The following is a 13,460-nucleotide window of genomic DNA, read 5'->3' as shown; positions in this document are numbered from 1 at the left end:
TTTTCTTGTATGTAAAATTGACTCTCTATCTCTCTCTCTCTCTTTCTCTCTCTCTCTATCTATCTATCATAAAAACAATTGAATTTTAAATTCAATTAATTAATTTTAGATTCAATTTTAAATATGGAAAGGCAACCACAAATTTATGTTATGTTATACTAGACTCCCATCCATCTATCTATCCATCTATCTATCTATCTATCTATCCATCTATCTATCTATCATAAAAAAGTTAAGGATTATGAGGAGGAAGAATTTGTTGGTTTGCTCCTTATTTCAATGAGAACTGGAGCAAAGCGGCGCTAACGGCTGCAGACAGGAAGATACTGCCAGCACCGGAAACATGCTCGTCATCTCCGAGCATGAAGTAAGGAGAGCCTTCAAGAGAGTAAACACCAGGAAAGCAGCAGGACCAGACGGCATCCCAGGTCGTATCCTAAGAGACTGCGCATACCAGCTAGCTCCTGTGTTCACTGAGATATTCAACATCTCTTTATCTCAGTCGGTGATCCCCACATGCTTCAAAGAGTCCATCATTGTTCCTGTCCCGAAGAAACCCCACCCTGCTTCTCTCAATGACTATCGCCCTGTAGCCCTCACCTCAGTAGTGATGAAGTGCTTTGAACGCCTGGTCAGAGACTTCATCATTTCTTCACTACCAGACACACTGGACCCACTACAGTTCGCTTACCGTCCAAATCGTTCCACAGACGATGCCATCTCTCATCTCCTCCACACATCACTCACTCACTTGGACACTAGAAGGGGGAATTATGTTAAAATGCTCTTCATAGACTACAGCTCTGCATTTAATACCATAATTCCCTCCACACTCACCACCAAGCTGGAGCATCTGGGACTCAGCTCATCTATGTGTCAGTGGATCTCCAACTTCCTAACTGGCAGACCACAGGCAGTAAGGATGGGCGGACATGTCTCAGCCTCCACCACTCTCAGCACTGGAGCCCCCCAGGGGTGTGTTCTGAGCCCCCTGCTGTACTCTTTGTACACATATGACTGTGTGGCCACTACCAGCTCCACCACCATCATCAAGTTTGCTGACGACACCGTCGTGGTGGGCCTGATCTCTGATAACAACGAGACGGCCTACCTGAAGGAGATTAGGAATCTGGAGAACTGGTGCCAGAGGAACAACCTCCTTCTAAACGTCAGTAAGACAAAGGAGCTGATAGTGGACTTCAGCACTAAGCAGGAGAGGAACTACCAGACCCCCGTCATCAACGAGTGCCCAGTGGAGAGAGTGGACAGCTTCAAATACCTCGGAGTTCACATCACGCAGGACCTGTCATGGTCCTGTCACATCAACACCGTGGTGAAAAAGGCCCGACAGCGTCTCTACCACCTCAGACGCTTGAGAGACTTCCAACTGCCCTCCAAGGTGCTCAGGAACTTTTACTCGTGCACCATAGAGAGCATCCTGGCGGGAAACATCTTAACCTGGTTCGGGAACAGCACCATGCAGGACAGACGAGCTCTACAGAGGGTTGTGCGGTCAGCTGAGCGCACCATCCGCTCCGAGCTCCCTGACCTGCACTCAATCTACAGCAGGCGGTGCTGGACCAAGGCCAGGAAGATCGTGAAGGACCTCAGCCATCCCAACAACAGACTGTTCTCTCTGCTGAGGTCAGGAAAGCGATTCCGCTCCCTGAAGACCAACACAGAGAGACTGAGGAGGAGCTTCTTCCCGCAGGCGATACGGTCTCTCAATCACACCACCACACAGTACTGACCCACACATATGGTTCTTACACACACACTGGACTTTCTGGACATTGTTTTTGCACAACACTGGTCACTATATTCTTCATTTCCAGTTAATACTTGTACAGCTGCTGTTATTGTGTATATATTTATTTATATTTAGATTTCTTCATACATTCTTATATAGTTCTATATTGTGTATTTTGTTGTACAGTTATTTTATTTTCAACTTTAATTTATATATTTTATCTTATTCTCCCAGTTAAATTTACCCTTCATTCTAATTTGTGTTGTACAGTTATTTCATTTTTAACCTTAATTTATATTTTATTCCTTCCTAGTTAAATTTACCCTTTTTAATTTTTCATATTTATTTCCTATCTTATTCATAGCCTTTTCCTTTTTTGTTTTCTTTAGGTCACGAGCAGTTGTCCAAGCATTTCACTACATATCGTACTGTGTATGACTGTGTACGTGACAAATAAAATTTGAATTTGAATTTGAAAGCCCTATTGACTTGACTATTACTATTGATTGTGAGGGCCATAATTTACTTTTGTTCCAAAGCAAGCTTTTCAGTCCATTACACTCAACTCATTGCGTCTGATCAGAACCAGCCTTAGTCTCAATCATCATTAACACCTGCCCGGCCATTAAACTGGGTAGCCAGATAAAGGGACCAAGATTATAGATTCTATCACTGGTCTTCACAACACCCTTGCTAATGATTTGTGCGAAGGTCTAATGGTTAGCATGGCAAAAGGCCACACACGTACAGAGTAGCAAAACGTTACAAGCTGGAACACTGGAACAGGTGTCAATGTGTTGGATTGTTTGTACACTCACCTTTGACATTCATTACAATCCAGAGCATTTAACTGGTCAGGGTGGCTATTGATTGTGCAGCTCAGTTTTTAAAAAGCTCAGTCTCTCACATTTACTTTTACATTTAAGTACTGACATTTTACCCAAAGTTTTTGTTTCTATTTTTTCTATTTTTATATTTATAAAAAAGAAAAGTAGCCCTTAAATATGAAAAATTACTATCATAAAATGGAGGATCACGGTTGGGGCATTTAATATTTTTCACTAGCTGGGCCCTCGTCCTCATTTTAGGTTTGACAGCATTTTAGTAGGTAAAGGTGATTCTTGGACATGAATTGAGCTGCGGTCTGGGGAAGGCCTCAAAGGGGACTGGCGACGGCTCCCGGGCCTGGCAGATCCCTGTGTACTAAATAGAAGTGAAGAAGGTAAAGAATTGAGAACAAGGAGGGAGGGTGAGGCACGTAAATGAGACTGAACAGCTTGCAGAACTGGGGGGAACCTACATAGATGACAACCGGAAGGAGTGCGTTTGGAGGCGTGGTCCCGCTCCTGATATTCCGATACATATTCTCCAATATGATTTACCTGTTCATTTATGCATTTATTTCCTGATGAAAAACAAAGTATAACTCCAAATAATAATTGTTGTTGAATTCAGGATTCACATGGGTCACAATATATTACTACCAGTAAAGAATAACTATCAAAATTGAACCTCAGGACATAATCAGGACAAAAATTAAGTTCATGAGTTCATTTGCTTTACTGTTTTATATCACTGAAGAAGATTCAGGCTTAAGACATGACTATTTCTCTCAGCCAAATCCCTTGCTAAAGAAATACATTTGCTATTGGGATGGAAATATTTACATTTTGAAGAAGAACATCTGAAACAGTAGTATGTAAATATATAATACAATTATTTACACTTATTTAATTAATACAATTACAATGCAGTTTAATTAATTTGTATATGAATAAAGGTTGTTAGAAAGCTGCAGGTAAATTGTCTTAAATTTATTCACAAAGAACTGCAGAAACAAGAATACTTGTAAATCAGACATACAATGAGTAAGCCTATTTCTCATAGAACTTTTATATAATGGCATTGTACACAATGGAAAATAACAAAAACATAAAAATCAAAATAGGAGGATGTTTCTCCCGTTAGTAGTTCCCAGCCATTGATTTACGATGTAGTTTGACTTTTGGTGCAGTGAAGATTCAATCCTCTATTGATTCACCAAGTGTCAAGTTCTTGTCAGTGGGGCCTACACCATTTCCTGATGCAATGCCTTGGCAGGGTGAAGACTGAGCAAATCAAATAGACGTTGGAGAAAGCAGGAGGGAAACTGAGGTTATTCTATGTGTTTAGATGTGGGCAGTGGGAGAAGGAAGTAATATCACTAATTAAACAAGCAAGCAGCAACAATATTGACTGTGTGGCTGGTTATTACATTTCCAGCTATTCAGACATATAAGTTTAAAAACTAGGACAGCAATAGGCAGCTAGTCATTATGAAGGGACCTACTGTCGAGGCTTGGCACTGCCTGCTAAGCTGCAGAGATTTAAAAGGCACCATTGACACTGGGGGAAAAGTTGAGCGTGGCTAAGCTTTATACAAATATCCTCTGATGTAAATGCTTTGTTTCGATTCTCTCAGAAACAGAAGCTTATAGTTGTTTACAGGAGTGCAATGTCAGTCTTTCTTGCAAGCCATTGCAAGTACTTTTATTTTACTGGGATATTATTTAATTTCTTTCATTCTCTTTCATTATGTCAAATGTACACAACACAAACAACAGTAGAGACCGGCCTCTTTCAAATGTGTTGTCCATTCTCTGACACTTGTATGCACCAGAATGTGTTGCTGGCATGTGGGCTGTTAATGCTGCATTATTGTTCTATAAATGTGAAGTGCCACATGCAATAACTATTCATTTTAACCCACTAGTGGTAAATGCAAGATGTATATGTTGGGAAATCACTGTGTAACAGCACAAGCGGTAAACATTAGTAATAAATTCACCAGTGTTCATAGCTTGATATTTGAAAAATAGACACTTAAAATCTAAAAGGTCAGCATCTAAATTCAGTCTTGTTAAATAAAATAAAAAATGTTGACATCCAGTAGTTAACAAGGAAGAGAATGCACACATTAAAAGATTATTAAAATGATTGTATAGTGACAGTTGTTTAGTCACTGCTGAACATAGTTTTAAGATGATATATTGTTAAAATGCAATTTACAATAAAGAAAAAAGCTGCAAAACTACTTTCAGCGCACCAAATGAAGACCATTTTAAATAAGCGTTTTACTTTCAGTTTCACTTTCATTTTAAATCAGAACTTGAATGAAATGCCAATTGTTTGACTTTCTTTTTTTTAATGTAGTTCATAGCTTTTGTGGAAAACAAGCACCATATTATTCACGTTATCACGGTCCCACAATAAAACTTGTGAATTTGTTGTGGGATATAAAAGAGTTACACTATGAAAGTCAAAATGTTGGAATTAGGACTCCACAGTCAACTGTTTCTGTTATCAGCCAAAGCAAACCTCATTGCTTGTGGTGATAAGCCAATTGATTTCCTGGACGAAGGAAACTGGGGGGGGGAAAGGGACTTTAAATAAATTTAACAGACATGGGCCAATGGATTTCTTCTCTATCTTGTTAACTTACAGATGCACAACCTTGGGTCTCACTGTCAGCTGTCTTTGATGGCAACAACCACACTGTACTGAGAGTGTAGCCAAAAAGTACCTGTCTACATGGAAGGCAGAGAGAAATCAATTAAAAAGGATGCCGATAACGTCTGACATTTCTGCTAACAACAAAGAGATTTTTATCTATGAGATGACTGTTTGAGCAGTGATGGTTTGATTGGACTGTCCTTTTCGACAGCTGATGCTGCAGAAAGGCCATGATTATCCTGCACTGTTAAAAAAGCAAATTATATGACCTCTATCTTTGTCATTGTTTTCATTATAAGTCTAAGGAGCTTGGATGTAAAAGATTTTTTGGATGTAAAATTTACTCTCTGTCTCTCTCTCTTTATATATATATCTATATCTATCTACCTTTCTCTCTCTTTATCTCTCTCTCTCTAATGTTTTTGAAAATTCAATATTTAAACTTGATCTAGGAACACTACCTCCATCTTCTCATTTTTTTCCCCCCATAGTGGATATTATAAACTGTTCTTTTCAAAGGTCTTTTGATGCAAAAGTGCAAATGCTCAGTCCATAGGCATGAGTCCTTTTTTTCCTGAAAAATGGAATTATACAGGGGAAAAAAGGACTCAGGACTCAGTTAACTAAACTGTGGATTCCAGAAGACAAAGTGCTGCATAAATGGTAGGCATTTGTGTGAAACATGATGATCATAGACATGCTTAATTGTTTGTGGGTGAACCAGATGGGTAAAGTTGAAGCAGCAGACATTTCCTAGGGCACACAAATCAAGAGCAACTCATTGCTATATGAGGCACAATGACCCAGGCATACATGCAACATGCCATGTTGAACATGTTTAGGATTTTTCTTTTGTAACAGCAGCAATTGCTTGTCATAAAACAATACCATAGTCAGTAGTACAGGATAAATTCTTGTGTCATTTCGAGACAGATTTCTTTCTTAAAATAAGGCATTCTAATTGTCCAGAAATGAACACTCCATCTGCTTCATTGTCACCCATGAAATTAAATTTTCACAAGACTAGCTCTTAGTTGATAGAAAATGCTTGAGAAACAACAGAATAAAAGCACTGGTACATTATTTCTTTTTACATTGGTTGGTCTTTTCATTTTGGTCAGTTTCCTCAAATATATGCTCCCCATATGGGGTGCAATACTCTCAACACAAACATGAACACTCGAGTGCCAACAGTTTTTTTTTGTTTGTTTTTTTTTGTGTCCCGTTTGGATCTTTAGCCATCAGAATTGTTATCTTAAGGCCAAGAAAGATGCCAAGTGGATTTATTTTACCAAGTGGATCATCATGGCCTTGCCATATTGGTCCATTTGATTGACCTTTATTATAATTATGAATTTATTTTATTTTCAGTTCCTACAAACGGGACAGACATGACTGGGGGATAGGACAGGGAGAAAGAATGAAAGAAAGAGAGGGAGAGAAAGAAAACCAAAGGGGAGAAGAGACGGTGAGAAGGGGGGGAAGAAAGAAAAAAAAAAAAAAACAACAACAAAAAAAAAACCACCTGGGTCACCTGTATGGAGAAAAAAAACAGAAGAGAAAGCAAACAACAAAGAGCAACATAATAAAAAAACGGCACCATCACAATAAACTAGCTAGCAGTAAATATCAGTAGATACTAAGTAATAAACGATATTGTGCAGCACGCAAGATAGACAGCGCACAATGTGCTTTGAGGCAGCAGCCAAGAAAGCTGTAGTCCGCGTCTGTGAATACCCATGTGTACACCTGTGTGCATACCTGTGTGGACCAGCATGCTTGCATTCCAAAGGTTTCTCCATGTAACGATCTGCTAGGGAGTGTGGGGAGCCACAGCCCCGTCCTCCAGGGTATGAAGCAGGTATGGAGGAGATCAAAATTCCAGACATCCAGAGGCCCCCAGAACACAAGAAACCAAGGAAGACCAACAGAGGGGCAGCCGCGCCACTGTCCCAGTAAGAGCTGAGGAGAGTCCCAGATGAGGGCTCACTCAGCAGCCGCGGAGCAGAAGCCAGGGGGAGTTGCAGTGACGCGCCCGTGAGCTCCGCTGGCAGCCAGCTGTACCTGAGTGACCGAGCCCCAGGCCGAGAGGTCGGGGGCACCCCACCTCCGAAGTGGCCCGAGCGAGCCCCAGGCTCCAGGCCCTGATAAGCAGTCGCCAAGGAGTGAGCCGGTGTGTACCCGGATGCCCACCCCCAGACACAAAGAACCACCAACGCACCGATATCTGAGGGAGTCCGCCACTGCCAGGGGAAGTGGTGGTGGGTGGAGATAGGCCTCCAAACCTTGGAGGGCCTGAGATGTCCCCAGAGAGGTGGTGTCTGATACCCAACCTGAGATATAGACACAGACATACAGGCACACACAGACACAAACATCCATTCCCACCCTCATGCTCTCATATGCACTTACTCCACACATAGGCCGCAGAGAACGGGGGTGAGAGAAGACTCCAAACCTCCCTCCACCCGCTCATTGTAGTGTTGATGCATGTGTGTTCTAAGGTGCAATTAAAACCCAGGAGGGCTTGGAGCTACCTGCCAGAGAGCAGCAGGTAAGCGCATAGTCCCTCCTGCTAGCCCTCAATGTCTACGTGTATTCAAAATTGAGAGGTGGGCAACGACGCCAGGGGTGGGGTGTACACCCTGATGGTAATTTGGACTCCGTGTATCGTGCCCACCCCCAAGAGCCTATATGTATGTGTAATGAGAGTGTGAGTAATGTGAATATCTAAGTTGTGGGATAAAATTGAGGCAGAGGCAGCCAGAAGGGGACAGAGGGGGGTAGCCTCCTCTGCACCCTGGTGACATACCCCTACTCCAAGGCCCTGCATGTGTGGGTGGTTGTGGTGGAGCGGGAGAAGGGAGGCAGCTGGAGATGGGGAGGGAAGGAAGGGAGGGGCAGGTGACCCCTCCCTGGGGCCAGCTCCCCCGCTGACCCCAGTAGGCACTCCCATACTCCGCGACCCGCCAGGGGAAGGGGGCCCAAGCCCATCCAGACTGGGGCCCAGCGCAGCAGCGCCCCCCGGCCCCACAGAGCCCGGGACAGTCCACCCAACCCCACCACAGAGAAAACTGCACCCACCCCACCATCCACTCATCTTCCAGACTACATGAGAGAATAGACGCCCAGGCTGAGATCTTCCTCCACCTCTCCTGTATCTCCCCCTCCTGCAGAGAGTTCCTGGGGAGAGGAAAGCTCCTGCTAGGTGTGACAATCTCCCCCACCAGTTGAAGAGCCCCCCAGGTGGCTCGACGCACCGGCGGCACCCTGCGCCAGGGATGGGCCCCCATGCACCCACCCACCCACAACCCCAGCAACACACAAACCAGGACCCAAGGCCCCGAGGCCCGGCCAGGGCCCCAGCCCAGAGACGGAGCGCCCCCAGAACCTCACGCCCATCCTGGACCCACCCAGGGGCAGACAGGCTACCAGGTCAGTAACCCACGTCCGTCAGCACAGACCCTCCCCTAGCCCCGCTGCCAGCAGCCACGAGGAAACAGTCACCCGAGAGCCAAAAGAGCCCCCAACCGGACATGACCGCTACCCCGGGTTGAGCCCCCCAAGGAATATGCCTCCGGGGAACCCCCCGACGCCCTAAGCCTGTCCGTACCCCCACACCAATCACAACAGTGAAGGCGGGACCAAACTATGACCCCCCCACCCCCACTAGGTGATGGAGCTGATCAAAGGAGCCCAGAGCGATTGATCTGATGTGGTGGCAGAGGCTGTATCAAGACTAATGTAATCTAATAGATAATTTCTATATTGGTTAGAATTAAGATTATTTTTATTTTTCCAGTTCATGAGGACTGTTTTCTTGGCTATGCATAGGGCAGTGAAAACCATATGGGCTATATTCTTTTCTGAAGTGACATTATCTAAGCTGCCCAACAAACACACTAAGGGGGAAGTTGGAATGTTACATTTCAGACACTTTGATAAGTCTTCACATATCTCGCGCCAAAACTTTTGCACTGGTGGACAGAAACAAAGAGCGTGAATGTAATTGTCTGGTGTATTGCCTTGACAGTGTGAGCAGTTGTTGGAAGATGTAAAGCCCATCTTGAACATCCGATGACCTGTATAGTGCACTCTATGTAGTATTTTGTATTGTATTAATTGCAGACTGGGATTTTTAATCAATTTAAAGGTTTTTAAGCATACCTGAGACCAGAAGTTTTGGTCTAAACTGACTGATAGATCTGCTTCCCACTTTCCAATAGGAAGGGATATTGATTCATCTAATTTAGAAAGTGTTCTGTATATTTTAGATAATAATTTGGGGGATTTAAGAGTAAGGAAATGTGCCGCACTTGGTGGTGTTTGTACAGTTTTTACAACACCACATTTAAACAGTTTTTAAATGTTGATACTTCATATCAAATGAACTATAAGCATTGTTAGTGTATTTTTTTTAACAATTATAACTAGTAGGTGTCAAGCATATGACAAGCTTTTTATATCATACCTGGGTACTATATACATGACATTAGCAAATACTGAATCATCACTGTATTATTACATCAAATCTTGTAATGTAGAATACATAGGATGCTTAAATAGGGAATTTGTGTATAAACATTGATATTTGTTCATTTTAGATGTAAGCTCCTAGTGTTTTTACTTTTCCTTCTTATTTTGATCATCACATTCTCATAGAGTTATTAGTAAACAAGACGTTTGCATCTGACTTCTTCATTCTGCCTTTTGTTGAGTTTGTGTTCATGAGGTTTGTCTGCCTGCATGCTTTTGGTTATGTCTCAAAGCATTATAACTCTAATGATGACGTGGAGAAGCATGATGAGAGACAAAAAACATGCTTATGTCTTCTTTACACCATTTGATTTGTTGTAAGATCGGGTGCTTTTGATGATTTCTGTTACCACAAATTTTTGTATTTCTATTAACACTGAAATGGATGTTTTTTGTTTTTAATTGTAATCAGGCCCCATCTTATCTTAATGACCTTATAGTACTATTAGAGCACTTCACTCTCTAACTGTAGGATTACTTGTTGTTCCTAGAGTATTTAAAAGTAGAATGGGAGGGAGAGCCTTCAGTTTTCAGGGCCCTCTTCTGTGGAACCAGCTTCCAGTTTGGATTTGGGAGACAGGCACTACTCTACTCTACTTTTAAGATTAGGGCAAAAACTTTCGTTTTTGTTCAAGCATATAGTTAGGGCTGAATCAGGTGGCCCTGAATCCTCCCTTAATTATGCTGCAATAGGTGTAGGCTGCTGGGGGATTCCCATGATTTTCTTCTTCAGTCACCTTTCTCACTCACTATGTGTTAACAGATCTCTCTGCACTGAATCATACTTGTTATTAATCTCCGGCTTTCTTCCACAGCATGTCTTTTGTCTTCCTTCTCTCACCCCAACCAGTCACGGCAGATGGGCCCGCCCCTCCCTGAGTCTGGCTCTGCCGGAGGTTTCTTCCTGTTAAAAGGGAGTTTTTCCTTCCCACTGTTGTCAAACTGCTTGCTCATAGGGGGTCATATGATTGTTGGGTTTTTCCTCTCTATCTATTATTGTAGGGTCTGCCAACAATAAAGCACGTTGAGGCAACTGTTGTTGTGATTTCGTGCTGTATAAATAAAATTGATTCAAATTGAATTGTTAGTTTTAAATTCACAATACTTTTGTTGTACTACATACTACTGAAAGCTGATTTTGATCTGTAATCGGATACATGAACTCCACTTCACTACACTTTGTAGTGAATGGAGTGTTATCCAATATTATGGCAGAGAAACAATTAAAATATATAAACAAATAATCACTTCATTTACCACCATTTGAGGCACTTGAATCGTAAGCCAACTACTCACCTGGATTTCAGCCCTCAGCAATTCAGCACAAACTATTTCTGCTGAACTTCTGGATGCATTGCTAAATCCTTCCAAATCTTCCAGCATTGAAAAAAACCTCATGTGAAGTGGCTCATGAGCATTGAGGCATCCAGCACAATGCACTGTGATATTTCCATAAGTCTTTTTTTTTTTTGCTCAATCTGCTTCCATGAAATCCTTTTTGATCATGTGCGATCCCTCCTCAGTACCTGGCTGCTGACCATTTTCTACACACAAATGTCCATTTGGAATAAAGAATGCAACCGGCATGGTTCTGCTTAACATTTCCAAACCAGACAAACTGGGCTAAGATACAAGCTGTTGAGCACGGGAAAGCTAATAGTTAAGCAGAATGGTAAGGATTATACAGTCAAAGACAAGCTGCTGTTCTAAACACAATATAATGCGGAGGACAGCACATCTGCTTTTGGTTTTGTTATCTGAGTTATTTCCTCTTGTTCATTCTGGAACCTTGTCTTAGGCTTGTTATTTGCTTTCTGCTATTTACCAAAGGGCTGTTGTGAAGGAAGTGTCCAATTAGCTGTGGATTTGGTGGCATGTGCTATCACATCAGGGCTCACTGAGTCTCGTGTCATCTCTGGCTTAGTGTGACAGGATGTGAGGACTTCTGGCCAACAGTTTTAAATCACCTCCCAGTCATTACAGGATTACAGGATCCTCCTGCAGTAGCCACCAGGCCCAGGCTCTTCCAGCAGCCACCAGGCCCAGGCTCTTCCAGCAGCCACCAGGCCCAGGCTCTTCCAGCAGCCACCAGGCCCAGGATCTTCCAGCAGCCACCAGGCCCAGGATCCTGCAGCAGCCACCAGGCCCAGGCTCTTCCAGCAGCCACCAGGCCCAGGATCCTGCAGCAGCCACCAGGCCCAGGCTCTTCCAGCAGCCACCAGGCCCAGGCTCTTCCAGCAGCCACCAGGCCCAGGCTCCTGCAGCAGCCACCAGGCCCAGGATCCTCCTGCAGTAGCCACCAGGCCCAGGCTCTTCCAGCAGCCACCAGGCCCAGGCTCTTCCAGCAGCCACCAGGCCCAGGATCCTCCAGCAGCCACCAGGCCCAGGCTCTTCCAGCAGCCACTAGGCCCAGGATCCTACTGCTCCACCAGGCCCAGGATCCTCCAGCAGCCACTGGGCCCAGGATCCTCTAGCAAGGCACCAACAAGTAAATCAACAGTGACAAGACGGTGAACGGAGCGAGCGAGACAACAAGCTCAATGGGGCCTAAGAGAACACCGAACGCCGATGAAATTGAGGACATCAAAAAGTCATTGGACTTTCTAACTGAGGAAACATCAGCTATCAAGCTACAACAGAAATATATCCTAGACTTAGTCGAGGAAATAAGGTCGCTACGTAACCAGAATGCAGAGAAGGAGAAACGGATCGTCTATCTGGAGAGCAGGGTCGCGGACCTGGAGCAATATACCAGAATGAACGACGTGATCATCACAGGGCTGTACATAAAACCCCGGTCATATGCTCGGGCTGTGACTGCTGGCAGTAAAGAGGAGCAAGGAGATCTGGATGGGAGCTCTGCGGAGCAACAAGTAGCTGGTTTCTTGCAGTCGAAAGGGATCGACCTGGACTGTAATAACATCGAGGCATGCCACCCCTTGCCCAGGAGAAATGCTAGTGATAAACCAGCTATCATCATAAGATTTGTAAACAGGAAACACAAGAATGCACTGCTGAAGCAGGGGAGGAAACTAAAAGGATCGAACGTCTACATGAATGACCATCTAACCAAATCCAATGCTGACATAGCGAAGAAAGCACGATACCTAAAGAAACTGGGTAAAATTCAGAACACCTGGACTGCAAACTGTAAAATATTTATAAAGCTCAACGGTACACCGGAGGAAGCCAAGGTGCTGGTCATCAAATTCATCCAGGATCTGGAAAAATATTAACAGGTCACATGACTACAAAGGCAAGGAGCTGGACAAACAATCTACAGTCATCAAAGCAGGTAATAGAAGACAACAACGGAAGCTAAAGCGTAACGTATTCAAGGATGAAACTGTTAGGTTTGTAGCATAAACCTATTCGCTGGAACGTTAAGACAATATAATTACACTGCTAAGCAAGACACAAATAGGCAAAGTTCTTCATGTTACTCGTGCACGGGAGAGAACCGGACAACCGCTTGACTCCAGTTGGTCTCGTCCGTTCTCCCATACACTGTCCTTTTATTGAGGTTACATGAATATGCATAGGTTCATTAACATACGACGTCTACATACAAACAAAGAGTACCTTGCCTGTGTGTGTGTGTGTGTGTGTGTGTGTGTGTGTGTGTGTGTGTGTGTGTGTGTGTGTGTGTGTGTGTGTGTGGGGACTGCTGATCAAAGGGTCA

At 43.6% G+C, this 13,460-nt stretch overlaps 2 protein-coding genes across 3 annotated transcripts in view; both read left to right on the top strand.

The window, feature by feature from the left end:
- Positions 1-13,460, top strand: part of lingo2 (leucine rich repeat and Ig domain containing 2) — a 239,702-nt gene that overhangs the window by 61,106 nt on the left and 165,136 nt on the right. The gene's annotated exons all lie outside the window — the stretch shown is intronic.
- On the top strand, positions 12,169-13,159 carry LOC146716840 (uncharacterized). Its single transcript, XM_085468869.1, has one exon. The coding sequence runs from the start codon at positions 12,319-12,321 to the stop codon at positions 13,012-13,014; it is 696 nt and encodes a 231-aa protein (XP_085324995.1). The 5' UTR covers positions 12,169-12,318; the 3' UTR covers positions 13,015-13,159.

Source organism: Copadichromis virginalis, linkage group LG2 (assembly GCF_057382275.1).
Source record: "Copadichromis virginalis isolate Kocher_CV1m ecotype Utaka linkage group LG2, C_Virginalis_male_GT1.1, whole genome shotgun sequence".
NCBI lineage: Eukaryota > Metazoa > Chordata > Actinopteri > Cichliformes > Cichlidae > Copadichromis > Copadichromis virginalis.
This window is presented reverse-complemented; position numbering and strand designations above follow the sequence as displayed.

Bases quoted from the DNA above. Each gene is read 5' to 3' on its own strand.
- LOC146716840 (XM_085468869.1), top strand. From the start codon at position 12,319: ATGGGGCCTAAGAGAACACCGAACGCCGATGAAATTGAGGACATCAAA.